The sequence below is a fragment of the Thalassophryne amazonica genome, chromosome 9 (assembly GCF_902500255.1).
Source record: "Thalassophryne amazonica chromosome 9, fThaAma1.1, whole genome shotgun sequence".
In the NCBI taxonomy this organism is placed as follows: domain Eukaryota; kingdom Metazoa; phylum Chordata; class Actinopteri; order Batrachoidiformes; family Batrachoididae; genus Thalassophryne; species Thalassophryne amazonica.
The window spans coordinates 64815129-64841594 of record NC_047111.1 but is presented as its reverse complement, the minus strand read 5'-3'; the positions used below and the strand labels follow the sequence as shown (position 1 = coordinate 64841594).

Genomic DNA, 26466 nt, shown 5'->3' with positions numbered 1-26466 from the left:
GGCGTGCTCACAGGCGAATAACGTCACCGACAGCTGTGAAAAAACGCACGCATGCGCATGAGGGTTCAAGCTTGGCTGATGTAATCACACGTGATTCAAATCCATATAGTTTTTTTAAAAAATAAAACTGTCGGTTTCTTTTCTAATAGACCTCGTATATCGAGATATACTTTATTGATCTCACAGTGGAGAAATTATGTTTGCACTCCAGTAACCTCAGATAGCAATTAGTCCACAATTATTACTTGTTTACCGTAATAATGGCACACATAAGAATTAAAATGGCAATACGAGGGCTGTCAAAGTATAGGTCCTTTTTATTTTTTTCAAAAACTATATGGATTTCATTCATATGTTTTACGTCAGACATGCTTGAACCCTCGTGCACATGCGTGAGTTTTTCCACGCCTGGCGGTGACGTCATTCGCCTGTGAGCACTCCTTGTGGGAGGAGTCGTCCAGCCCCTCGTCGGAATTCCTTTGTCTGAGAAGTTGCTGAGAGACTGGCGCTTTGTTTGATCAAAATTTTTTCTAAACCTGTGAGACACATCGAAGTGGACACGGTTCGAAAAATTAAGCTGGTTTTCAGTGAAAATTTTAACGGCTGATGAGAGATTTTGAGGTGATACTGTCGCTTTAAGGACTTCCCACGGTGCGAGACGTCGCACAGTGCTCTCAGGCGCCGTCGTCAGCCTGTTTCAAGCTGAAAACCTCCACATTTCAGGCTCTATTGATCCAGGACATCGTGAGAGAACAGAGAAGTTTCAGAAGAAGTCGGTTTCAGCATTTTATCTAGATATTCCACTGTTAAAGGAGATTTTTTTTTAATGAAAGATGTGCGGACAGGTCCGCGCGTCGGGATGCAGCCGGCGCAGTGCGGCGGCACAGGAAAAACACCTCCGTGTTGATAACCATTTGTAAAATCCAGGCGGCTTTTGATGGCTTTCAGTGGAGTGAGTATATGAGAAATTGTTTAACAGCTGGACATGTCCCAACTTGTCCTTAAGACTTCCAACGGAGGTGTTTTTCCTGTGGCGGAGCGTCGCAGCGGCTGCGAGCCGATGCTGCAATCCGTCCGCACGTCTTTCATTAAAAAAATCTCCTTTAACAGTGGAATATCCAGATAAAATGCTGAAACCGACTTCCTCTGAAACTTCTCTGTTCTCTCACGACATCCTGGATCAATAGAGCCTGAAATGTGGAGGTTTTCAGCTTGAAACAGGCTGACGACGGCGCCTGAGAGTGCTGCGCGACGTCTCGCACCGTGGGAAGTCCTTAAAGCGACAGTATCACCTCAAAATCTCTCATCAGCCGTTAAAATTTTCACTGAAAACCAGCTTAATTTTTCGAACCGTGTCCACTTCGATGTGCCTCACAGGTTTAGAAAAAATTTTGATCAAACAAAGCGCCAGTCTCTCAGCAACTTCTCAGACAAAGGAATTCCGACGAGGGGCTGGACGACTCCTCCCACAAGGAGTGCTCACAGGCGAATTACGTCACCGACAGGCATGGAAAAACTCACGCATGCGCACAAGGGTTCAAGCATGTCTGACGTAAAAACATATGAATGAAATCCATATAGTTTTTGAAAAAAATAAAAAGGACCTATACTTTATTGACAGACCTCGTAAAACGCACTCACCAAGAGCCAGATCCAAGCCTCTGCTCAATCTGCTATCACAGATAAGTTTTTGTCTCTACTGTGACAGATTTTGAGTGACAAATCAGTAAAAATAATCCACTCCTCTTGTTTGCCTGAAAAAGCCCTGCAGTGATGTCACAGTGCTTCATTGAAAAGTTGAGAGATTTTAAATTGCTGTGATGGGGTGGGTAAAAAAAAGGCGTTCCTTTCTGAAAAAAGATGTTGGGTGCAGCAATTTTTCTGGAGGTGGCTAACTGCAGAAACATGCGCTCCACTTTTATTTACAGCAACTTAAAAAAAAAGTCTGCTCCTCAGAAAAAAACAACACTATATGGACATGGGGGTGAATGGAATGCGTTTGTAAATTTCAACTCACCTGCTTTAAAACTTCTATCAGCACGAGAGAAAACATGAAATCTATTGCCAGATCTCTTCGCTCTAATAAATAGTCCTTCTGCTGCTCATCACTGAAACAGACAAAGACAAACAAACAGACACACATTATTTGTTTTGTCCAAGATAACAGTGTTCATCCTGCCTGGGCTTCTTTCTTTCTTTCAGTATTACAGGCAAATGTGCAGGTTTGTTTTTATTGAATTTTCACTGATGAATTCCTTATAGATACAGTATGGCAGTATTGTATGTACATCGCTCTCAGACTGCAGGCTTACTTGTAGTTCCTAGGGTTTGTAAGAGTAGAATGGGAGGCAGAGCCTTCAGCTTTCAGGCTCCTCTCCTGTGGAACCAGCTCCCAATTCAGATCAGGGAGACAGACACCCACTCTACTTTTAAGATTAGGCTTAAAACTTTCCTTTTTGCTAAAGCTTATAGTTAGGGCTGGATCAGGTGACCCTGAACCATCCCTTAGTTATGCTGCTATAGACGTAGACTGCTGGGGGGTTCCCATGATGCATTGTTTCTTTCTGTTTTTGCTCTGTATGCACCACTCTGCATTTAATCATTAGTGATCGATCTCTGCTCCCCTCCACAGCATGTCTTTTTCCTGGTTCTCTCCCTCAGCCCCAACCAGTCCCAGCAGAAGACTGCCCCTTCCTGAGCCTGGTTCTGCTGGAGGTTTCTTCCTGTTAAAAGGGAGTTTTTCCTTCCCACTGTAGCCAAGTGCTTGCTCACAGGGGGTCGTTTTGACCGTTGGGGTTTTACATAATTATTGTATGGCCTTGCCTTGCAATATAAAGCGCCTTGGGGCAACTGTTTGTTGTGATTTGGCGCTATATAAAAAAAATTGATTGATTGATTGATATATATATATATATATGGGGGTGAAGCCAAGTGTCTTCTATAATATGTTTGTGGAAGTGTGTGTGTGTGTGTGTGTGTGTGTGTGTGTGTGTGTGTGTGTGTGTGTGTGTGTGTGTGTGTGTGTGTGTGTGGCTTTAATCACAGAAAGGATAGCTGACATTTGCCATTTGGTAGGCTTATGTATTTTGGGTCAAGGATGAACGCTGTGAAAATGGAAAGTTGATAGGACTAATATTTCTGGAGAAATAAGTGATACTGGCTTCCAACTTTGAACAACGGATGTTGTGCTGTAATGCACCATGGGAATTCAGGGTTTTGGGGTTTTAAATGTTGTTATTGTGGTTCATGTTAGTTTAACAATGTTGTTAGTGTTATTGATTTATTGTGTTTTTGTAGATGAATTAGTTTAGTCAGTTTAGTTAAGTGTCATGCTGCTGTTAGCATGAGTGAGAAGTGTAGAGAGTTTGATGTCTTCCACCACTGGCTCTGTTTGTGGGTGTGTAAAGATAAAGCACCTGCTTGGGGCAGAATGCAGAAAAGACAAAAAGCTCTGGCTCAGTTTTCATTCTTCTGCTCAGCTCACCATAATATATTAAAAGTGAAGAGGCATCTGTGTACATGTATGCATGAGTGCATGCATATAAATTCAATCACAGATAAACTGGGGAGAGCTGGCTGACATTTTCCATTTGGTATGCTTATGTATTTTGGTCAAGGATGAACGCTGCCAAAATTTAACGCTGACAGGACTAATATTTTTGGAGAAACTAAGGATATTAGTTCACATCGCTGAACAATGGATGTTGATAATTAGATTCTGGACACACACACACACACACACACACACACACACACACACACACACACACACACACACACACACACACACACACACACACACACACACACACACACACACACACACACACACACACACACACACCATTCCAGCAGAGAGCAGGAAATCATCTATATCTAGCGTGCCCAACCAGTCAATCGTGGTCGACCAATTAATCGTGGGCTGAGTTCCAGTCGACTGCATAAATCTCACATGGTTCTTTCTAACTGTGCATGCACAAGGTCAAAAGGGCACGAGAAGCTACAGCAGAGTGAGGGGATACTACAATGGTGGAAGCTAAAAAATCTAACACTTATTTTCATTCAGAGTGGGAGCAGGATTATTTTTTCCTTTATTTGAATGCCAAGTCCATCTGTCTTATCCGCAATGCAAATGTGGCTTTACCAAAGAAAGGGAATTTGGAGGGGGATTTCAAGAAGATACACAAGAGCTACAATGCAAACTTCCCAGTTGATCCCAGCTGATCCCAGCTAAATCAGCTCTGCATGCCTAAAAAGTGCAGGCATTGAAAAGTCAGCTAGCAGCACAACAGTCCATTTTTACCGGGCCCAATAACACAAGTAAGGCTGCAACTATAGCTTCCTAATGTGTCAGTCGTGTTCTTGCAAAAGGAAAAAAAATCTTTCAAGGATGGTGATATTGTGAAAGAAGCGTTCACAGAAGCTGCAGATGTGCTCTTTGCCAATTTTAAAAATGGAAAGGAGATTGTGTCTTCTATTCAGGATGTGCAGCTATCAAGAAATTCTGTTACACGGCAATGAGAGGGAATGGCACAGGATATTGAACAGCAACTGAGGAATGACAATGACACGTGTTTTTCTCTCCAATTCAATAAATCCACTGATTGATGTGGCTCAGCTCTGTGTTTTTTGTTAGAATGGTTTTTGATGACTAGGGATGGGTACTGATAAGATTTTATCGATAGACACCTTATCGATTCCGCTTATCAATCCGATTCCTTATTGATTCCCTTATCGATACCTCTTGTGAATTTTCTGTGTACTAAAAGTAGGCTTTACAGCTTTTCTATGTCAACAACATTTTATAGAGTCTTAAGGTATCCTGGATCCTTGATCTCTGGACATAAATACAAATAAACAAAATCTGTAGTTTTTGTCAAAAGCATTTCCTTTCAGACATTACTGGCATGAATGTCTTTCCATACATCTGAGCTGAGCTCTTACAGCTGGCTGTGCTGCATGTCAGCATCAATGTAATTCAATCAATGTTTTTGTCGATTGTAGTTTATTGTTTGCATTACAACGTTTGGAAAGAGGTGTCATTTGATTTAAATGGTGACTGGCTTTGAAGTTATTAATTCCAACCGGACACTGTCTTGGCAGAGACAGCATTTGGAGCTGTGCTAAAGGAACGGATGACGATTCTCGTTGCTTGTCTGCAACAAGACAGGAGTCCCAGTTAGTGACTTTAATCAGCACAAAAGTGACTCACGATTGACAGATTTTAATGGCTTTGAGAGGGGTTAAGAAACGGACTTGCCGTTTCTGAAGAGCAGCGAATCAAAGGACCAACGAAGCAGCCAATCGAAGCACTGTTTCATTGGTTCAAGCTTCAAAGCGGAGTCACACTGCAGAAGTGGTTGATTACAGAGCCGCTGAAGGGTCTGCAAACAATGCAGAGAAATGATCATTTTCACTACAAACGGCCTAAAAACAATGGCCGCTCTGAAGGACCGATAAGGGAATCGTGAAGCAAAAAGGCCACTGATGTCAGTGGATCGAATCATTTCTTAACGATACCCGAAAAGAACCGGTTCTCGATACCCAACCCTAATGATGACATGAACGTAAAAGAAGAGCTGCTGACCATTTTGCATTTCAAAGAGCACACGAGAGGCACAGATATTTTTCAACCTATTACTGAATTTGTTAGTAAGAGGCAGTTGCTCCTCTTTATACTTGTCGCCATTACAACCGATGGGGCTCAGCGATGGTTGGACATGGGGCTCCAGCGATGGTTGGGCATACTGCTGGGTTCATTGGATTGTGCAAACAGTGTTAAGCTCTCCCGGATTTCCTGAATTACCATTGTATAATTCACCAGCAAGGGTTGTGCAGGAAGATTTTATATATGGAAGAAATGATGGATGTGGCTAACAAAACTGCGTGCTCTGTTTCAGCTAGAAGTCTGCAGAGGCGATTATTCTGTGCACAGCTGGAGGAGACAGGTGCAAAACACACAGATCAGCTGCTGCACACAGATGTTTGATGGCTCAGCAATGGTAAATTTCTGGAACGTTTTTTTTTTAATTGTTGCTCGAAATTAAAGAATTCCTGAAACGTTCAAACCATGCTGAATATGCACAGCTAGAAGACAGTCAGTGGCTCATGGATTCAGCCTTTCTTATAGATCTGACTAACAAGCTCAATAACTTGAATCTAGAGCTGCAGGGTATGGACAAACACATCATCAACACGTTTAAAAACAAGTTACATCTGTAATCAAACAGGTTGCAACAGTGTGATCTACGGAATTTTCCACACATGGACACAGAACTGAAGCATCAGAGCAAAGACTGTGCGGCGCTTGAGAGTGTACATTATGATGATCAAGTGCAGAGCATCTTGTCAGAATTTGACAGTGCTTGACTGACTTTTCTTCTGTTGAGGATGTTGTAAGTTTTCTCTGTTTTCCATTTGGGAAAAACATAGATGTGGGTTGTATAACGTCCAAAGTGGCATTACTCTTCAACCTGGATAGCTGGACAGCTGAGAATGAGATACTCACACTGAAAAATAACACTGAGCTCAATTCCAGAGCAACACCTGACATGAATGTCCAATTCTGGAATCTAATGCAGAAAGAGAAGTACCTCAACCTCACACAAATGTGTGAAATTGAGTGTACTTTTTGGATCAACATATTTGTGTGAGTCTGCCTTTTCACATATGAAAATCATCAACTCAAAATAGAGATCCATGATGAGTGATGACCACCTTGCGGCCTGCTTACAGCTGGCACTCAGCTCCTACTGTCCGGAGTATGAAGGACTGACTTCGTCTTCTCAGTACCAGAAGTCCCACTAAGGTAGGGAACAACTTTTCCAACTTGAATTAGGCATTGTATTATTTGGATTGTTTGTTGTTTTGTCCTAGGGCTACTTGTGTTTATTCTTTGCACTACGCACATTTACGTCAATCATGTATTATTATTGTTAAAATTTTATCTCTGTGCCAAAAAATAGTGTTATTATATTGGTGCACAATAAATTGTGGCTACACTATGGCTTTCGATATGGGTTAGTCGATTTCGATACACTGTCAACTTTAAAAGTAGATCTTGGTTAAACAAAGGTCGGGCACCCCTGATCTATGTATTAAAAGTGAAGTGGCGTCTCTGTACATGTATGCATGCATGTGTGATTTTATTTAGTGAGTTCAATGTAAGTACATAATGTAACTGTAAGTAAATTAAAAATACATGGTTGACACAAGAAAGTGAAAACACTTACTTTCATTGTGGTCCATTTAAAAATCTAATGACAAAATATAAGTAATAATAAAATAAACAAATAATAATAGTGATGATAATAATAATAATAATAATAGCATGTATATGATAACAATCAATCAATCAATCAATCAATCAATTTTTTTATATAGCGCCAAATCACAACAAACAGTTGCCCCAAGGCGCTTTATATTGTAAGGCAAGGCCATACAATAATTATGTAAAACCCCAACAGTCAAAACGACCCCCTGTGAGCAAGCACTTGGCTACAGTGGGAAGGAAAAACTCCCTTTTAACAGGAAGAAACCTCCCGCAGAACCAGGCTCAGGGAGGGGCAGTCTTCTGCTGGGACTGGTTGGGGCTGAGGGAGAGAACCAGGAAAAAGACATGCTGTGGAGGGGAGCAGAGATCGATCACTAATGATTAAATGCAGAGTGGTGCATACAGAGCAAAAAGAGAAAGAAACAGTGCATCATGGGAACCCCCCAGCAGTCTACGTCTATAGCAGCATAACTAAGGGATGGTTCAGGGTCACCTGATCCAGCCCTAACTATAAGCTTTAGCAAAAAGGAAAGTTTTAAGCCTAATCTTAAAAGTAGAGAGGGTGTCTGTCTCCCTGATCTGAATTGGGAGCTGGTTCCACAGGAGAGGAGCCTGAAAGCTGAAGGCTCTGCCTCCCATTCTACTCTTACAAACCCTAGGAACTACAAGTAAGCCTGCAGTCTGAGAGCGAAGCGCTCTATTGGGGTGATATGGTACTACGAGGTCCCTAAGATAAGATGGGACCTGATTATTCAAACCTTATAAGTAAGAAGAAGAATTTTAAATTCTATTCTAGAATTAACAGGAAGCCAATGAAGAGAGGCCAATATGGGTGAGATATGCTCTCTCCTTCTAGTCCCCGTCAGTACTCTAGCTGCAGCATTTTGAATTAACTGAAGGCTTTTCAGGGAACTTTTAGGACAACCTGATAATAATGAATTACAATAGTCCAGCCTAGAGGAAATAAATGCATGAATTAGTTTTTCAGCATCACTCTGAGACAAGACCTTTCTGATTTTAGAGATATTGCGTAAATGCAAAAAAGCAGTCCTACATATTTGTTTAATATGCACTTTGAATGACATATCCTGATCAAAAATGACTCCAAGATTTCTCACAGTATTACTAGAGGTCAGGGTAATGCCATCTACAGTAAGGATCTGGTTAGACACGATGTTTCTAAGATTTGTGGGGCCAAGTACAATAACTTCAGTTTTATCTGAGTTTAAAAGCAGGAAATTAGAGGTCATCCATGTCTTTATGTCTGTAAGACAATCCTGCAGTTTATCTAATTGGTGTGTGTCCTCTGGCTTCATGGATAGATAAAGCTGGGTATCATCTGCGTAACAATGAAAATTTAAGCAATACCGTCTAATAATACTGCCTAAGGGAAGCATGTATAAAGTGAATAAAATTGGTCCTAGCACAGAACCTTGTGGAACTCCATAATTAACTTTAGTCTGTGAAGAAGATTCCCCATTTACATGAACAAATTGTAATCTATTAGACAAATATGATTCAAACCACCGCAGCGCAGTGCCTTTAATACCTATGGCATGCTCTAATCTCTGTAATAAAATTTTATGGTCAACAGTATCAAAAGCAGCACTGAGGTCTAACAGAACAAGCACAGAGATGAGTCCACTGTCTGAGGCCATAAGAAGATCATTTGTAACCTTCACTAATGCTGTTTCTGTACTATGATGAATTCTAAAACCTGACTGAAACTCTTCAAATAGACCATTCCTCTGCAGATGATTAGTTAGCTGTTTTACAACTACCCTTTCAAGAATTTTTGAGAGAAAAGGAAGGTTGGAGATTGGCCTATAATTATCTAAGATAGCTGGGTCAAGTGATGGCTTTTTAAGTAATGGTTTAATTACTGCCACCTTAAAAGCCTGTGGTACATAGCCAACTAACAAAGATAGATTGATCATATTTAAGATCGAAGCATTAAATAATGGTAGGGCTTCCTTGAGCAGCCTGGTAGGAATGAAAATAACTCAGACAGAACAATCGGAGAGAAAGAGTCTAACCAAATACCGGCATCACTGAAAGCAGCCAAAGATAACGATACGTCTTTGGGATGGTTATGAGTAATTTTTTCTCTAATAGTTAAAATTTTGTTAGCAAAGAAAGTCATGAAGTCATTACTAGTTAAAGTTAATGGAATACTCAGCTCAATAGAGCTCTGACTCTTTGTCAGCCTGGCTACAGTGCTGAAAAGAAACCTGGGGTTGTTCTTATTTTCTTCAATTAGTGATGAGTAGAAAGATGTCCTAGCTTTACGGAGGGCTTTTTTATAGAGCAACAGACTCTTTTTCCAGGCTAAGTGAAGATCTTCTAAATTAGTGAGACGCCATTTCCTCTCCAACTTACGGGTTATCTGCTTTAAGCTACGAGTTTGTGAGTTATACCACGGAGTCAGACACTTCTGATTTAAAGCTCTCTTTTTCAGAGGAGCTACAGCATCCAAAGTTGTCTTCAATGAGGATGTAAAACTATTGACGAGATACTCTATCTCACTTACAGAGTTTAGGTAGCTACTCTGCACTGTGTTGGTATATGGCATTAGAGAACATAAAGAAGGAATCATATCCTTAAACCTAGTTACAGCGCTTTCTGAAAGACTTCTAGTGTAATGAAACTTATTCCCCACTGCTGGGTAGTCCATCAGAGTAAATGTAAATGTTATTAAGAATGATCAGACAGAAGGGAGTTTTCAGGGAATACTGTTAAGTCTTCTATTTCCATACCATAAGTCAGAACAAGATCTAAGATATGATTAAAGTGGTGGGTGGACTCATTTACTTTTTGAGCAAAGCCAATAGAGTCTAATAATAGATTAAATGCAGTGTTGAGGCTGTCATTCTCAGCATCTGTGTGGATGTTAAAATCGCCCACTATAATTATCTTATCTGAGCTAAGCACTAAGTCAGACAAAAGGTCTGAAAATTCACAGAGAAACTCACAGTAACGACCAGGAGGACGATAGACTTGGGACTTCCAATTTGGATGGACAAGACTAAAAGTCAAGCTTTCAAATGAATTAAAGCTCTGTCTGGGTTTTTGATTAATTAATAAGCTGGAATGGAAGATTGCTGCTAATCCTCCGCCCCGGCCCGTGCTACGAGCATTCTGACAGTTAGTGTGACTCGGGGGTGTTGACTCATTTAAACTAACATATTCATCCTGCTGAAACCAGGTTTCTGTAAGGCAGAATAAATCAATATGTTGATCAATTATTATATCATTTACCAACAGGGACTTAGAAGAGAGAGACCTAATGTTTAATAGACCACATTTAACTGTTTTAGTCTGTGGTGCAGTTGAAGGTGCTATATTATTTTTTCTTTTTGAATTTTTATGCTTAAATAGATTTTTGCTGGTTATTGGTAGTCTGGGAGCAGGCACCGTCTCTACGGGGATGGGGTAATGAGGGGATGGCAGGGGGAGAGAAGCTGCAGAGAGGTGTGTAAGACTACAACTCTGCTTCCTGGTCCCAACCCTGGATAGTCACGGTTTGGAGGATTTAAGAAAATTGGCCAGATTTCTAGAAATGAGAGCTGCTCCATCCAAAGTGGGATGGATGCCGTCTCTCCTAACAAGACCAGGTTTTCCCCAGAAGCTTTGCCAATTATCTATGAAGCCCACCTCATTTTTTGGACACCACTCAGACAGCCAGCAATTCAAGGAGAACATGCGGCTAAACATGTCACTCCCGGTCCGATTGGGGAGGGGCCCAGAGAAAACTACAGAGTCCGACATTGTTTTTGCAAAGTTACACACCGATTCAATGTTAATTTTAGTGACCTCCGATTGGCGTAACCGGGTGTCATTACTGCCGACGTGAATTACAATCTTACCAAATTTACGCTTAGCCTTAGCCAGCAGTTTCAAATTTCCTTCAATGTCGCCTGCTCTGGCCCCCGGAAGACAATTGACTATGGTTGCTGGTGTCGCTAACTTCACATTTCTCAAAACAGAGTCGCCAATAACCAGAGTTTGATCCTCGGCGGGTGTGTCGCCAAGTGGGGAAAAACGGTTAGAGATGTGAACGGGTTGGCGGTGTACACAGGGCTTCTGTTTAGAACTACGCTTCCTCCTCACAGTCACCCAGTCAGCCTGCTTTCCCGGCTGCTCGGGATCTGCCAGGGGGTAACTAACGGCGGCTAAGCTACCTTGGTCCGCACCGACTACAGGGGCCTGGCTAGCTGTAGAATTTTCCACGGTGCGGAGCCGAGTCTCCAATTCGCCCAGCCTGGCCTCCAAAGCTACGAATAAGCTACACTTATTACAAGTACCGTTACTGCTAAAGGAGGCCGAGGAATAACTAAACATTTCACACCCAGAGCAGAAAAGTGCGGGAGAGACAGGAGAAGCCGCCATGCTAAATCGGCTAAGAGCTAGTAGCTACACTAAGCTAGCGGATTCCAAAAAACACGCAAAGTGAATAATGTGTAAATAATTTAGAGGTGATTCAGCAGAAGGAGTGCTTTAGTTAAGGCACGTAAAGATTACACTGGGAAACAAGAATGTAAATAATTTATAAATACATTAAGACAGTAAATTAACATTAAATAATTAACAGGAAATAAAAGGGTTGAATTCTTTCTCTACAAACTGTTGAGGTTTAAGGTTCTTAAAAACATTCTGTACTCACAAGCCATTCCAACTCATTATAGAAACTTTGCATGATTTATTATCACCCTTGAACAATGGGCAACACGCTAGTGTGTTTTATATATATATATATATATATATATATATATATATATACACACACACACACACACACACACACACAAGGTCTGTTAGAAAAGTATCTGACCTTTTTTTTTTCAAAAACCTGATGGATTTGAATCACGTGTGCTTGCATGAGCCAAACTTGAACCTTCGTGCGCATGCGTGATTTTTTTCACGCCTGCCGGTTGCGTCGTTTGCTTGTAAGCAGCCTTTGTGTGAGGATGGGTGTAGTCTCTCGTCATTTTTTCTTTGCAAGGAAATGGCGGAACGACTGGAGCAGCGCGACTGCATCAAATTTTGCCAGAAACTGGGCGACAGCCACGTGGAAACCATTCGGATTATTCAGACGGCTTTTGGTGACGATCCTATGGACATGCTCACCTCGTCCACAATTTCTCAGATAGTCACACGACTGAAAAGCCACCGAAATCCGTCTGAATCTTCCGAATGGTGGAAGAGGTGAGCATGTAACAACATGTCCTGTGAGGCTTCAACACGAAGGCGCTTTTGCTGCGCCATCAGCTTTGTGCCGATGAATTTCGCTGCAGCTCTTTTCATAGCAAAATCTTCTGTCACAGTGGAATGTGCTAAAAAAAGTGCTGATGTCCACCTCTTCTGCAATTTTTCGGCTAATCACACGACGGTCCCACATCACCACAGCATTCACTTTGGAAATGATCTGGTCATTTTAGTGTGTTGATGGCCGACCGGAGCGCAGCGCGCTCTCCATCGTTGTGCGGCCGTCTTTAAACCCGTTGTACCGCTCCTTAATCTGTGTGATGCCCATAGGATCGTCACCGAAAGCCGTCTGAATAATCCGAATGGTTTCCACCTGGCTGTCGCCCAGTTTCTGGCAAAATTTGATGCAGTCACGCTGCTCCAGTCGTTCCGTCATTTCCTTGCAAAAAAAAAACGACGAGAGACTCCACCCATCCTCACACAAAGGCTGCTTACAAGCAAATGACGTAACCGACAGGCATGAAAAAAAATGCGCACGAAGGTTCAAGGTTGGCTCATGCAAGCACATGTGATTCAAATCCATCAGGTTTTTGAAAAAAATAAAAAGGTCGGATACTTTTCTTTTCTAACAGCCCTCGTGTGTATATATATATATATATATGTAAATCATCTTGTCATCTTGTCCATTTGATATGTGAACGTGATTAAGTTTTCTCTGTTTGATGCGTTTAGATCCGTTTTCTTGTGCCTTTATGTGCATCAGTTCATCTGTGGATTAAACTGAACTGAATACATTTGTTAAACCCAAATCCCCAGTGCTGAAAATATCTATGCGTCTGTTGCTTGTGTTCTCTCACTTCTTTGACTTTGTGTTGGCCCTGGGTCGGTATTCATGGGACTCATCCTCCAGGCCGTTTTGCCTTTTGTACCAGTCAAACAGAGTCCTCAGGATAGATGGTAGGCAGTACTCTGCTAAAGAACTCATAGTGCTGATGTGCTGCAGAAAGAGAGGAAGAGCCGGTAGAAGACAGACCAATCTCATCCCAGCAAACAGTTTACAGAAAAAGAATCAAGCATCAGTGAAGATGAGTGTACAACCCCTGTCAATAATTATGGAATCACCGGCCTCGGAGGATGTTCATTCAGTTGTTTCATTTTGTAGAAAAAAAGCAGATCAAAGACATGGCATAAAACTAAAGTCATTTCAAATGGCAACTTTCTGGCTTTAAGAAACACTATAAAAAAAAAATCAGGAAAAATAATTGTGGCAGTCAGTACGGTTACTTTTTTAGACCAAGCAGAGGGAAGAAAATATGGAATCACTCAATTCTGAGGAATAAATTATGGAATCACCCTGTAAATTTTCATCCCCAAAACTAACACCTGCATCAAATCAGATCTGCTTGTTAGTCTGCATCTAAAAAGGAGTGATCACACCTTGGAGAGCTGTTGCACCAAGTGGACTAACATAAATCATGGCTCCAACACGAGAGATGTCAACTGAAACAAAGGAGAGGATTATCAAACTCTTAAAAGAGGGTAAATCATCACGCAATGTTGCAAAAGATGTTGGTTGTTCACAGTTAGCTGTGTCTAAACTCTGGACCAAATACAAACAACATGGGAAGGTTGTTAAAGGCAAACATACTGGTAGACCAAGGAAGACATCAAAGCGTCAAGACAGAAAACTTAAAGCAATATGTCTCAAAAATCGAAAATGCACAACAAAACAAATGAGGAATGAATGGGAGGAAACTGGCTGGAGTCAACGTCTGTGACCGAACTGTAAGAAACCGCCTAAAGGAAATGGGATTTACTTACAGAAAAGCTAAACGAAAGCCATCATTAACACCTAAACAGAAAAAAAAACAAGGTTACAATGGGCTAAGGAAAAGCAATCGTGGACTGTGGATGACTGGATGAAAGTCATATTCAGTGATGACTCTCGAATCTGCATTGGGCAAGGTGATGATGCTGGAACTTTTGTTTGGTGCCGTTCTAATGAGATTTATAAAGATGACTGCCTGAAGAGAACATGTAAATTTCCACAGTCATTGATGATACGGGGCTGCATGTCAGGTAAAGGCACTGAGGAGATGGCTGTCATTACATCATCAATAAATGCACAAGTTTACGTTGATATTTTGGACACTTTTCTTATCCCATCAATTGAAAGGATGTTTGGGGATGATGAAATCATTCAAGATGATAATGCATCTTGCCATAGGCAAAAACTGTGAAAACATTCCTTGCAAAAAGACACATAGGGTCAATGTCATGGCCTGCAAATAGTCTGGATCTTAATCCATTTGAAAATCTTTGGTGGAAGTTGAAGAAAATGGTCCATGACAAGGCTCCAACCTGCAAAGCTGATCTGGCAACAGCAATCAGAGAAAGTTGGAGCCAGATTGATGAAGAGTACTGTTTGTCACTCATTAAGTCCATGCCTCAGAGATTGCAAGCTGTTATAAAAGCCAGAGGTGGTGCAACAAAATACTAGTGATGTGTTGGAGCGTTCTTTTGTTTTTCATGATTCCATAATTTTTTCCTCAGAATTGAGTGATTCCATATTTTTTTCCCTCTGCTTGGTCTAAAAAAGTAACCGTTACTGACTGCCACAATTTTTTTTCCTGATTTCTTATAGTGTTTCTTAAAGCCAGAAAGTTGCCATTTGAAATGACTTTAGTTTTGTGTCATGTCTGTGATCTGCTTCTTGTCTACAAAATTAAACAACTGAATGAACATCCTCCGAGGCCGGTGATTCCATAATTTTTGCCAGGGGTTGTACATCAGGGATGCTCACCTGGTCAAACTGAAGGTCCTCTCCTCTCTGCAGAGATTTATTGAGTGGTTTCTCCTGTTAGATAAAAAGGCATAGGAGCAAAAAGACATTGTGTATGACTTGTGTCAAAGAAAGGTCATCAGGTACACTTTGAAATACAATAGAGAAATCTTTTGAAGATGATCTACTATATGCCTTTGCACCAAATCCATCATTACATGATCCAGAGGCTCACATCCTACTTTTGTCTCTCCAAACATGCAACTACATGTCCACCAATCAAAGGCTACAAGAGTTGTCAGGAAAGCAGCAACTGTATGGCATTCAATTCAGACTTTTATTTTAAAGTGTTTACATGGTGATATTTGAATCTGTGCTCTTTTCAAGACTTCGACTAACATACATCAATACTGCTCTAATCACACTGACCCAAAGGGGTTACCTAACTGGTGTAAAGGGTCAGTTTTTTTTTTTTTAGAACGGGGTGCCCTAGTTCAGTCCTCGAGATCTACCTTCCTGACACTCTTAGTTGTCTCTCTGTTCCAACACACCTGAATCCAATGAAAGGCTCATTAAAAGCCTGCTAACGAGTCTTTATATTTTGGTAAAAAAATAAACAAAAATCACTTCAGCTAATTTATCTGAATTTACGGGCACACAGTAAAATTAATTTCCCCCAATAGACCAGTGTCTTAATCACTCAGAATGGCTGCAGAGAGCATGCCAAATATGTGGTGTCGAATGTAACCCATAATGTCCCTGTTTATGTTTAAAACTCATGTTCCTAAACTGCTAATTTATTCAATAAATAAAACTCCAGTTGTGTTGTTTGAAAGCACCACTCTCGAGAGCCTTAAACTCATTCAGTACTTTAAGGTTTCCCATAATCCCCCTGGCAGCCCCCTGCGCTTCCCAGAATGCATCTCACAGTGCATATAAACAATAGCTAGCGAGGATGTGAATGGCTTTGATCCAGCGAGTTCACAGGCGATTATGATGATGACGTGTTCTCCCAAGTTGAGAGGGTTATCGAGGGGAGGTGTAGCACCTGTGATGGACTTCTGCCGTGCCCCGATGTTGTCTTGTTGTCCATACTTCACAAGGTTTGTTTACATTGTGTCCAACCTGGAACTCTGCTGAAACTGACCTCTCGTATGAGTCACAGACCGCTAGATGGCGCGAGATTCACAAATGTGAAACAGCGAATGGGGAGATCGAATTTAGTTGAACAATAAAGTAACAATCATCAATTATTCGCTTTATGTTTGTTTCGCATCCCAGTTCGACCAGTTATGCTTGAGTCCTAATATAGCTATCAAAAACAGCCCTCTGGGGATTCCCACAAGCCCATGCAAAAAAAGTATATCATGACTTATCCCAATAGTGGACTTTATGTATTCCCCATGGTCCGTATAGTCATATCTTACAGCCTATATCACCTTGCTAGGAAATTTAAAAACTGACCCTCATGTCACATATTGGTGACCCCTTTTCATGAAGTGACCCTTTAGAGAGTGTGAAATGAGCTCTTTCATCTGCTGCCACTGCAAGCTGGACCCAGATAAGCTGCAGAAAATGAATGGATGAATGAAAACCCTATGGTTGATTAACATCCTAACCTGAGGTTATGTCTGGAGTCTGCATATGTTAAAAGGTTGCAGGTTCAAGAGAAACACACAATGCAGAACACTGATTTCATTTATATGAAAAAGTACTTGAGGGCATCACCCTTCCTGAAAAAGAAAGTGAACATACTGTTGTAAATGGCCACTCTCAAGCAGATAATCTAAAATACCTGAAATGTTAACTTAAAGATGTCGTATCCTGAGAGAGACAGAAAAACATATAGACAATACAAGATAACAAATCAATGAAGTCACTCACCAGTGGTTCAGCCATGATTATGCGAATCTTGCGTTCTGAGAGCAAGGTGAAGTTCGCAAACAGGCTTTTTAGGACAAACTCGCCCGGCTTACTCTCAGGGTCCACGTTTACGGGCGCCATGGCGACAGGACCCCTCCTCTCTCCCGTGATTCCACTGACTGGTGAGAGTGGTGGCTTCAATCCCACTGGAGAGGCTGGGGGAAGTCAACGTAATTCAGTCAGACTATAAATTTGTGTATTGACACAACTGGCAGTAAAATTAAAACAAAAGCTTTGTTCTGTGATACTGAAGACTGCTCTGTGATGTCTGCAGAGGTACGTTCTAGGCACACAAAGACTTTCCAAATTGAAATATTTTATGGCATAAAATAAAATAAAATCAGGCTTCTGTATATTAACATTTGTAAAATTGTGTTCTTTAAACTCACAGTTGAAAAACATAAAATAAATCAAAATCTCAAAGCCAAAAAACAATGGAACGCATAGGTTTATCAACTCAATAGTGAAACAATCAGTGTGCTCGTAGTGTGAACTTTCAGCTTCAATTCAAGGGATGTATTTAACACCAACAACAAGGGTAGCATGGGGCTTCGTGGTTAGCTCTGCTGCCTCACAGCATGACAGTCCCAGCTTCACTTCCTACCTCATCCTTTCTGTGTGGAGTTTGCATGTTTTCTCCGTGTTTGTGTGTGTTTCCTCGGGATGCTCCGGCTTCCTCCCACTCCCAAAGACATGTAGGTTAAGTGAACCGGAATCTTTAAACTAACCGTAGGCGTGAATGTGTTTGTCTGTCTAGATGTGGCCCTGTGACAAATTTGCAGCCTGTCCAGGATATAACTCGCCTCTTGCTCAAAGACTACTGAGATAGGCTCCACCAGCCACCCTCAATTGCGGAATGAGCAGGTATAGAAAATGAAAGGAACAACAAAAATATACAGGTATATCACATTAACCATTTAGGAATTACAGCCATTTTTATACAGTACAAACAAAATCCAACTGGATTATCATCAACACAAAACATCACTTTAACAGTTTTCTTTATACATGTCAGGGGATGGATACATGAACATTTCCAAGTCACTGAATGTATTTTTATATCAATCATTAAAAATGCAAACAGTATGACACTGTATGGTAAATCTGTCTGAGTAGAGAGATCCCAAAAAGTCAGTGACCTCCAATTAGATTAGTGAGGAAGCCACCAAAACACCTATAGCTCCTGTATCCATCCCGTGACTCAAGAATCGAGCTGTGGAAGTGATGATTTAGTTGAGCTATAATAAAGGGTGTCCATACTTGTGCAATGTATCATTTTGGCTTTGATATTTTTATAGATGTCATGTTGTATAGATTTGCTTTCACTGTGAGTTGAAAGGGCCTAACTTTTGAAATTTTCTATAAAGAAACCTGACTCTTTTTAAAAATTCTGTAATAAAAAAGCACTATTAACACTATTAAAAGCACTATTAACATTCCCAATGACCGCATGACAAGGAGACAGACAGAATGGGTGGAGGATAAAGAGTATATGTGAGAGACAGAAGAAAGACAGACAAATAGATATAGCCTGGTCATTTGTCTCAAGAAATACTTGCATACCTGGAAAAAAATAACAATACAGCACATTTCCATAGTATCAGTGACTACACAGTATATATAAACTGTTAACGTTTTTAACATAGGTTACTGTTACAATCGGTTAAATTAAACCTTCAAGTTTAGATTATGGTGTGGATATATAAATAACATGATTAAAAAAACACTATTAAAAAAAGTTGAAATACCTTTCAGCAAGACCAAAGTACGAACACACTGAAATATTTGTGTGGTTAATGCATATGAGTTCATGCTATGTCAGCGTCAACTGATTTGTCATGATCACATGACTTGACCCCGGTTATTTTGCAGGAGCGGTGAGATCTAACTACTCGTGCCTGGTCAGGATTTGCCAATAGGCTGATGAGACTTCTTAAACAGCAGCGTGTGTGAGACCTCTGCAGGAACATGAACACTGGCACATCATGCTTACCAAGTCCTTTGATAAAGCTGATAACACTAGCTCGACTCCACTTAGTTGGCAATTCCATGGTGCAGACAAACGGAAAGCACAAACACAAGTGGGTACAGTGGGTGAAAAAAGGAAGAAACTCAGTATGATGAGAAGGAATGGGACAGGAGGAGAGGGTAGGAGGCTGTGGAGGGATAGCTGTGTAATTAAATGTTCATTCAAACAGATCCCATGATAAAAGTATTTCCTTACAGACGATTAGTGGCATAAAGTAAGTTTGTCTTTAATATCCAAGTATTCCACTAAGAGGGCAGCTATACAGATCCTGGTAAAGTCAGGTTCCGCTCGTAGACCGGGTAAACACTCCATCATTCAAGAAATAACAAGCAGTCACAGAGAACTGTCATGACAGCTGTCACACACAGTCGATCCAAACGGAGAGGGAACATATTCCACATCCACAAACCTGAACAGCCATAGCTAGGCCTAAACTACCCGAGCAAAGGCACTTTGATGCAGAGGAGTGTTACAATTTCAGACTGATAACAAGAAATGGCGTGAAAGAATGTCAGAAGAGAAAAATAACAGCAACTTATTCCATTTTGAGAGAACTGTACCAAAAGTCATTTACAAATAATCCACTTTCCGGGTCCAGGTAGGTCTGTGTAGGTCAGAGGCTTCATAGGGCCCCATGCTTCAGAGCGATATGAGCCTGTGGACAAATGATCAGTTTCTACTTTTGCTGAAGCTCCGCCTCCAGTCAGCCATCAATTCTCTGGAAGACCTTGACACTGTAATCCTCAAGTTCCTTTTGGAAAGTTGATCTGAAGTGAAGTGCTGAGTCAGAGATGGCTTATAGCCGTCCTTTAGCCATCAGTAACAGTTAAGTAAAAGTCCGTTTCTGCTGGAGATCAGACCACAAAGTTTGGTCGGAATTTCGACACTGTCCTGAGAGAGAGGAGAGGGGAGGAGGGAGGTGCTATATATAGAGCACTTGGTGGTCACTCTCTTACAGTACATACCCACCACTCCCACTGACCCCCACTCATGCACGTACAAACACACTGAGGCACGCTCAACCAAACACACTCAGGAAACATAAAAAAATGAAGAAATCTGCACATTGGTGTACAAAACTCTACAGGACAGACAGTGATGAATCAGGAAAACAACAACAAATAAAATCATTCAACTAATTTAGCCAATCTAAAGTTGGCTTTGAAGAACTCATCTACTACAGCTTCTAGGTGGCATCCCTATGGTGCACGTGTGATATTTACACACCTGTACATACATTGAGCATATGTGCAAGTTATATGGATGTGTGCATGTGTGTGTGTGGAGGGGGGGGGGGGGGGGGGGGGGGAGAGAGAACAGAGCCTGACTATGTAATGACGAGCAACAAGCGTTGCTGATACACCACACCAGAGCACATACCAGGAATCCTGGAGAATTTAACTGGACTAGTCAGCATTTTCATCAATGAGTCCTGGTTCCAAAAATGAACCAGGTGTAATCAATAATAAAGGATCACAACAGAACTTCAGTTCCAATTGATCCCAATTGAGCCAGTTCCAAACATTCCGATCTGTCACATTGAATTTTGTGCCTCCAAGCTTATCAATTCATTATTTTTATTGATGTCAGTGTGTTTTTCTGTGATTTCTGAACAGCAAAAAGTCTCATGTCTTGATGAAAAATTATTCACCAAGCAAGTGAAAATAAGTGTATGTGCACTACGCTGCTGCAACAACAACAGCAACAACAAAAAGACACAGTCGAGAAGAGGCCATGATCCATTGCATTTCACAGATAAAAATAGTTTGTAGTGTCTATGAAATAATCATTTCATATAAGTGTGGAAACAACAGCAATATGTCCCACGCATGACTTCCTAACCAAGCACTATATCTATTACTAGCTTTGGGCAGTGGGACTATTCCATCGTTCAACAACATTAGCTGCCCAAAATCACAATTTGAAGCCACCATCATGATGCCACTCCCCTCACTCTGTTTGTCTGTCTGTAAGGAGTGTCACATGGTTGAAATACGCCATAGCTGTGCATTCATGAGTCAAGTGCAGGTTAAAACTGGACGTGTAGTCTGACTGTGCCCTGTGTTGTGGGAGGAAGGCACCCTGCTGCTCAGATCAGAGCGGCTGGGTGCAGCCTCAGTGGTAGTGTACAACCATTTTCATGCTGAGAAAATAAAAAGCTATTCCAAAATTTACGAGCTAATCACAGGTTGAATCAAGGAGGCAGTCTGAGCAAGCTCTGCATCCTAGAGGAGATGTACTACTCTGCTGCTCGGCTCAGAGCATTAGGGTGCAGCTCTAAGGTGGCATGCCACTCCGCATCCACTGTTGTTGTAGAGCACAGAAAAATTAATGCAGATTCCAAAATGTGAAAAGAGTTCACCTGCTTGAAGTTATGTGGAGATATGTCAGGGGTTCCAACTTTGGGGGAAAAAAAATGACTTTTCCTGACTGCTGCAAAATAGTGACACTCGGTTGCTCTGAAGAAGACCAGGGAAAGCCAGATGAGGTACAGTGTTTCTTGGCCTGTTATGATATGCTGGCACATTCATAATAGTAAATCAATACATCATGGGTTAAAGCAATAAATTTTCATCTGACTTAATTTTTTTTCTGGCAAACATCAATGCCAGCAATTCCCTAAAATGTGGCGTAGTGGGGCCACACACTCTTTTTTCCTCAATAAATACAATAAACACATTATACGGCATACAAATCTATTCTAAATAGCCTCTAAGGAGAGACAGACAAAGCATAAAAAGAATGCAAAACTTGAACATAAGGTACATAAAAGGGTGGCGGGGGGTGCCCCCCCAGAACATTTTTTAAAGACCAAGTCAAATTTTGTGTATTCTGGTGAATTTCAACAGGTATGAAGCCCTCTGAAGCAAATAAAACTAACTTCAATTTGTGAAGTAAAAACACAGTATTGATTATGGGGGGGTCTCCCCCAGAATTTTTTTTAAAACAGCAAGTCAAATTTTGTATATTCTGGTGAATTTTAGTGGGTATGAAGCCCTCTGAAACAAAGAAAACTCTCTTCAAACTATGGGGGTCTAGGGGATCTCGCACCGAAATTTTTTAAAAGCGCAAGTCAAATTTTGTACATTCTGGTGAATTTTAATGAGTATGAAGCCCTCTGAAACAAATAAAATCCATTTCAAAGTGTGAAGTAAAAACACACTATTGATTATGGGGGGTCTGGGGGGTGTTACCCCAGAAATCTTTTAAAAGAGCAAGTCAAATTTTGTATATTCTGGTGAATTTTAATGGGTATGAAGTCCTCTGAAACAAATAAAACTCTCTTCAAACTGTCAAGTAAAAATTCTTTGTCTTCTGTAGCATTTTTATCTGTTCTAATCCAGTGAATGCACCAAATGGGTGCTGTGTTGCTGACTGTACAGTCAATAAAATACAAAATTAGGGCATAAAGCAACTGACAATGTTGTTCTGCTGTGCACAAAGTAACACTGTCACCTGTTTTGAAAACACATGTGCACTGAGAAACTCAAAACTGGCGTATTCACATTTAATTGGTAAAATGCTCTCACTCAAAACAAACTAGGGCTGCAATTAACGATTATTTTAGTAATCGATTAATCATTTTTTTGTTGTTTTTTTTTTACTTACATATGAGTTTTGCCATTATTTCTTGAAGTGAGTTATTATTAAAAGGACTTTGTCACGCAACATCAACGTCTGACCTCGTAATAAAGTTATGATGTTATATTCTCATCAAAAACATACCTGGAGTAGTGTTTTGTTTTATTTTGCACATACATACATCACCGACACACCACAAAGAGATTTCCATCAGGTTTCACCCGATTATTATCATTATTAGATGCCTACAGCATCTATCTCAACCACTGACAACATATTACAGCAAGAGCCCACAAAAGTATTTTAAAGGCCTGACTAAAGTGTAATATGTGATCCTTAATAAGTTATTTTCATGAAAAAAGACACAAATGTGCAGTTTACTGCATTTTTTTTTCTTGTGTAAAAACACAGCTTAGATGTGGTTTGACCGAAACAAATTGTCATTAAACTTAAATAAAACAGGGATGAAGTGGAGGTGTTAAGAGTCACTAGGTGTTCACAGGAAACAGTTATTTATTTCTATATTTATTTATTTATGTTCATTATTAGTTGGTTTTACCTTTTCTGTTGTGTTTTGTTTCATCAGGTTCTTTTTGTCTGTTTCTCTAAAATTGTATTGTAGCAGTATTAGTTATTAATACTTTTGTTGTTGCTGCTATTATTATTATTAATATATAAATAAAAATAAATAAAAAAATATTACAATTTGTAATACATGTGACTCTTTTACGACAAACGCTAAGCCATTAATTATTTATTATACAGAAAACAAATGCACAAACTGTGCTGAGATGCGAACAGCTTAATGCTAACTTTAACATTGAAACGCCATAGACTTGCTAACGCGTTAGCATCGGTCCCGTTTTTAAGTTATAAAATACATCTATCAACTGTTTTAGAAGACTATAACAGGTCGGTTTAATATAAAAAAGGTAAATATTACTCACAGACATATGCTCTTTAGGGTTTTAGTGGGGGAAAATTAAGATAAAGCGAAATAATACAACAAACCATAGAAGCAGTGAGACGGATCAATGCTGCATTGGTTCAAAGCAAAGCCACACCCCGCTCTATTTGGGGAGTGTCTGCCAATGTTCTCACAAAGACAGGGAGGAGAAAGACCGTGGCTCATGGCAAGCAGTAAACAGAGTGGAGAGGAGTGAAAATTCACACAGTCTCTTCCTCCGCAGTCCACGCTGACATTGCTGCTGCTTTGATTAGCGCAGAATGGGATGTTGCTTTGACAGTGAGGCTCGCATGACACCACATGCACACGAGTATGTGTGGTTAAATTTTCCAAATGATGGAAATCCGTCGTGGTGATGAAGAACTTTAACCCATGCAATACATACATAATAATTAATTAATTTAATGGTAGGCATTTTAAAGTAGACAAATTGCAACCCCCCCACCCCCATTTCATCATCCATCACAATACTTTCCCGAAGGCACTGTGATTGTCCAATTACACAATTACGCAGGCATCCAGACCACCAATAACCAGCAAAAATCTATTTAAGCATAAAAATTCAAAAAGAAAAAATAATATAGCACCTTCAATTGCACCACAGACTAAAACAGTTAAATGTGGTTTATTAAACATTAGGTCTCTCTCTTCTAAGTCCCTGTTGGTAAATGATATAATAATTGATCAACGTATTGATTTATTCTGCCTAACAGAAACCTGGTTACAGCAGGATGAATATGTTAGTTTAAATGAGTCAACACCCCCGAGTCACACTAACTGTCAGAATGCTCGTAGCACGGGCCGGGGTGGAGGATTAGCAGCAATCTTCCATTCCAGCCTATTAATTAATCAAAAACCTAGACAGAGCTTTAATTCATTTGAAAGCTTGTCTCTTAGTCTTGTCCATCCAAATTGGAAGTCCCAAAAACAAGTTTTATTTGTTATTATCTATCGTCCACCTGGTCGTTACTGTGAGTTTCTCTGTGAATTTTCAGACCTTTTGTCTGACTTAGTGCTTAGCTCAGATAAGATAATTATAGTGGGCGATTTTAACATCCACACAGATGCTGAGAATGACAGCCTCAACACTGCATTTAATCTATTGTTGGACTCTATCGGCTTTGCTCAAAAAGTAAATGAGTCCACCCACCACTTTAATCATATTTTAGATCTTGTTCTGACTTATGGTATGGAAATAGAAGACTTAACAGTATTCCCTGAAAACTCCCTTCTGTCTGATCATTTTTAATAACATTTACATTTACCCTGTTGGACTACCCTGCAGTGGGGAATAAGTTTCATTACACTAGAAGTCTTTCAGAAAGCGCTGTAACTAGGTTTAAGGATATGATTCCTTCTTTATGTTCTCTAATGTCATATACCAACACAGAGCAGAGTAGCTACCTAAACTCTGTAAGGGAGTTAGAGTATCTCGTCAATAGTTTTACATCCTCATTGAAGACAACTCTGGATGCTGTAGCTCCTCTGAAAAAGAGAGCTTTAAATCAGAAGTGTCTGACTCCGTGGTATAACTCACAAACTCGTAGCTTAAAGCAGATAACCCGTAAGTTGGAGAGGAAATGGCGTCTCACTAATTTAGAAGATCTTCACTTAGCCTGGAAAAAGAGTTTGTTGCTCTATAAAAAAGCCCTCCGTAAAGCTAGGACATCTTTCTACTCATCACTAATTGAAGAAAATAAGAACAACCCCAGGTTTCTTTTCAGCACTGTAGCCAGGCTGACAAAGAGTCAGAGCTCTATTGAGCTGAGTATTCCATTAACTTTAACTAGTAATGACTTCATGACTTTCTTTGCTAACAAAATTTTGACTATTAGAGAAAAAATTACTCATAACCATCCCAAAGATGTATCGTTATCTTTGGCTGCTTTCAGTGATGCCGGTATTTGGTTAGACTCTTTCTCTCTGATTGTTCTGTCTGAGTTATTTTCATTAGTTACTTCATCCAAACCATCAACATGTTTATTAGACCCCATTCCTGCCAGGCTGCTCAAGGAAGTCCTACCATTATTTAATGCTTCAATCTTAAATATGATCAATCTATCTTTGTTAGTTGGTTATGTACCACAGGCCTTTAAGGTGGCAGTAATTAAACCATTACTTAAAAAGCCATCACTTGACCCAGCTATCTTAGCTAATTATAGGCCAATCTCCAACCTTCCTTTTCTCTCAAAGATTCTTGAGAGGGTAGTTGTAAAACAGCTAACTGATCACCTGCAGAGGAATGGTCTATTTGAAGAGTTTCAGTCAGGTTTTAGAATTCATCATAGTACAGAAACAGCATTAGTGAAGGTTACAAATGATCTTCTTATGGCTTCGGACAGTGGACTTATCTCTGTGCTTGTTCTGTTGGACCTCAGTGCTGCTTTTGATACTGTTGACCATAAAATTTTATTACAGAGATTAGAGCATGTCATAGGTATTAAGGGCACTGCGCTGCGGTGGTTTGAATCATATTTGTCTAATAGATTACAGTTTGTTCATGTAAATGGGGAATCTTCTTCACAGACTGAAGTTAATTATGGAGTTCCACAAGGTTCTGTGCTAGGACCAATTTTGTTCACTTTGTACATGCTTCCCTTGGGCAGTATTATTAGACGGTATTGCTTAAATTTTCATTGTTACGCAGATGATACCCAGCTTTATCTATCCATGAAGCCAGAGGATACACACCAATTAGCTAAACT

General features: G+C 40.4%; 1 protein-coding gene across 7 annotated transcripts in view; it reads right to left on the bottom strand.

Moving 5' to 3' along the window:
* fryb (furry homolog b (Drosophila)) overlaps positions 1-26466 on the bottom strand; it is a 209896-nt gene that overhangs the window by 114047 nt on the left and 69383 nt on the right. For 6 of the 7 annotated variants that reach the window (XM_034178228.1, XM_034178230.1, XM_034178229.1 and 3 more), the window contains exons 2-5: positions 17145-17338; positions 15282-15335; positions 13336-13475; positions 2018-2108 (exon numbers count right to left, since the gene is read on the bottom strand). In XM_034178228.1, the coding sequence (XP_034034119.1) occupies positions 2018-2108; positions 13336-13475; positions 15282-15335; positions 17145-17338 (479 nt within the window). Of the gene's footprint in view, positions 1-2017; positions 2109-13335; positions 13476-15281; positions 15336-17144; positions 17339-19176; positions 20066-26466 lie in introns of those variants that run through there. The other variant, XM_034178233.1, reaches the window with a different exon arrangement.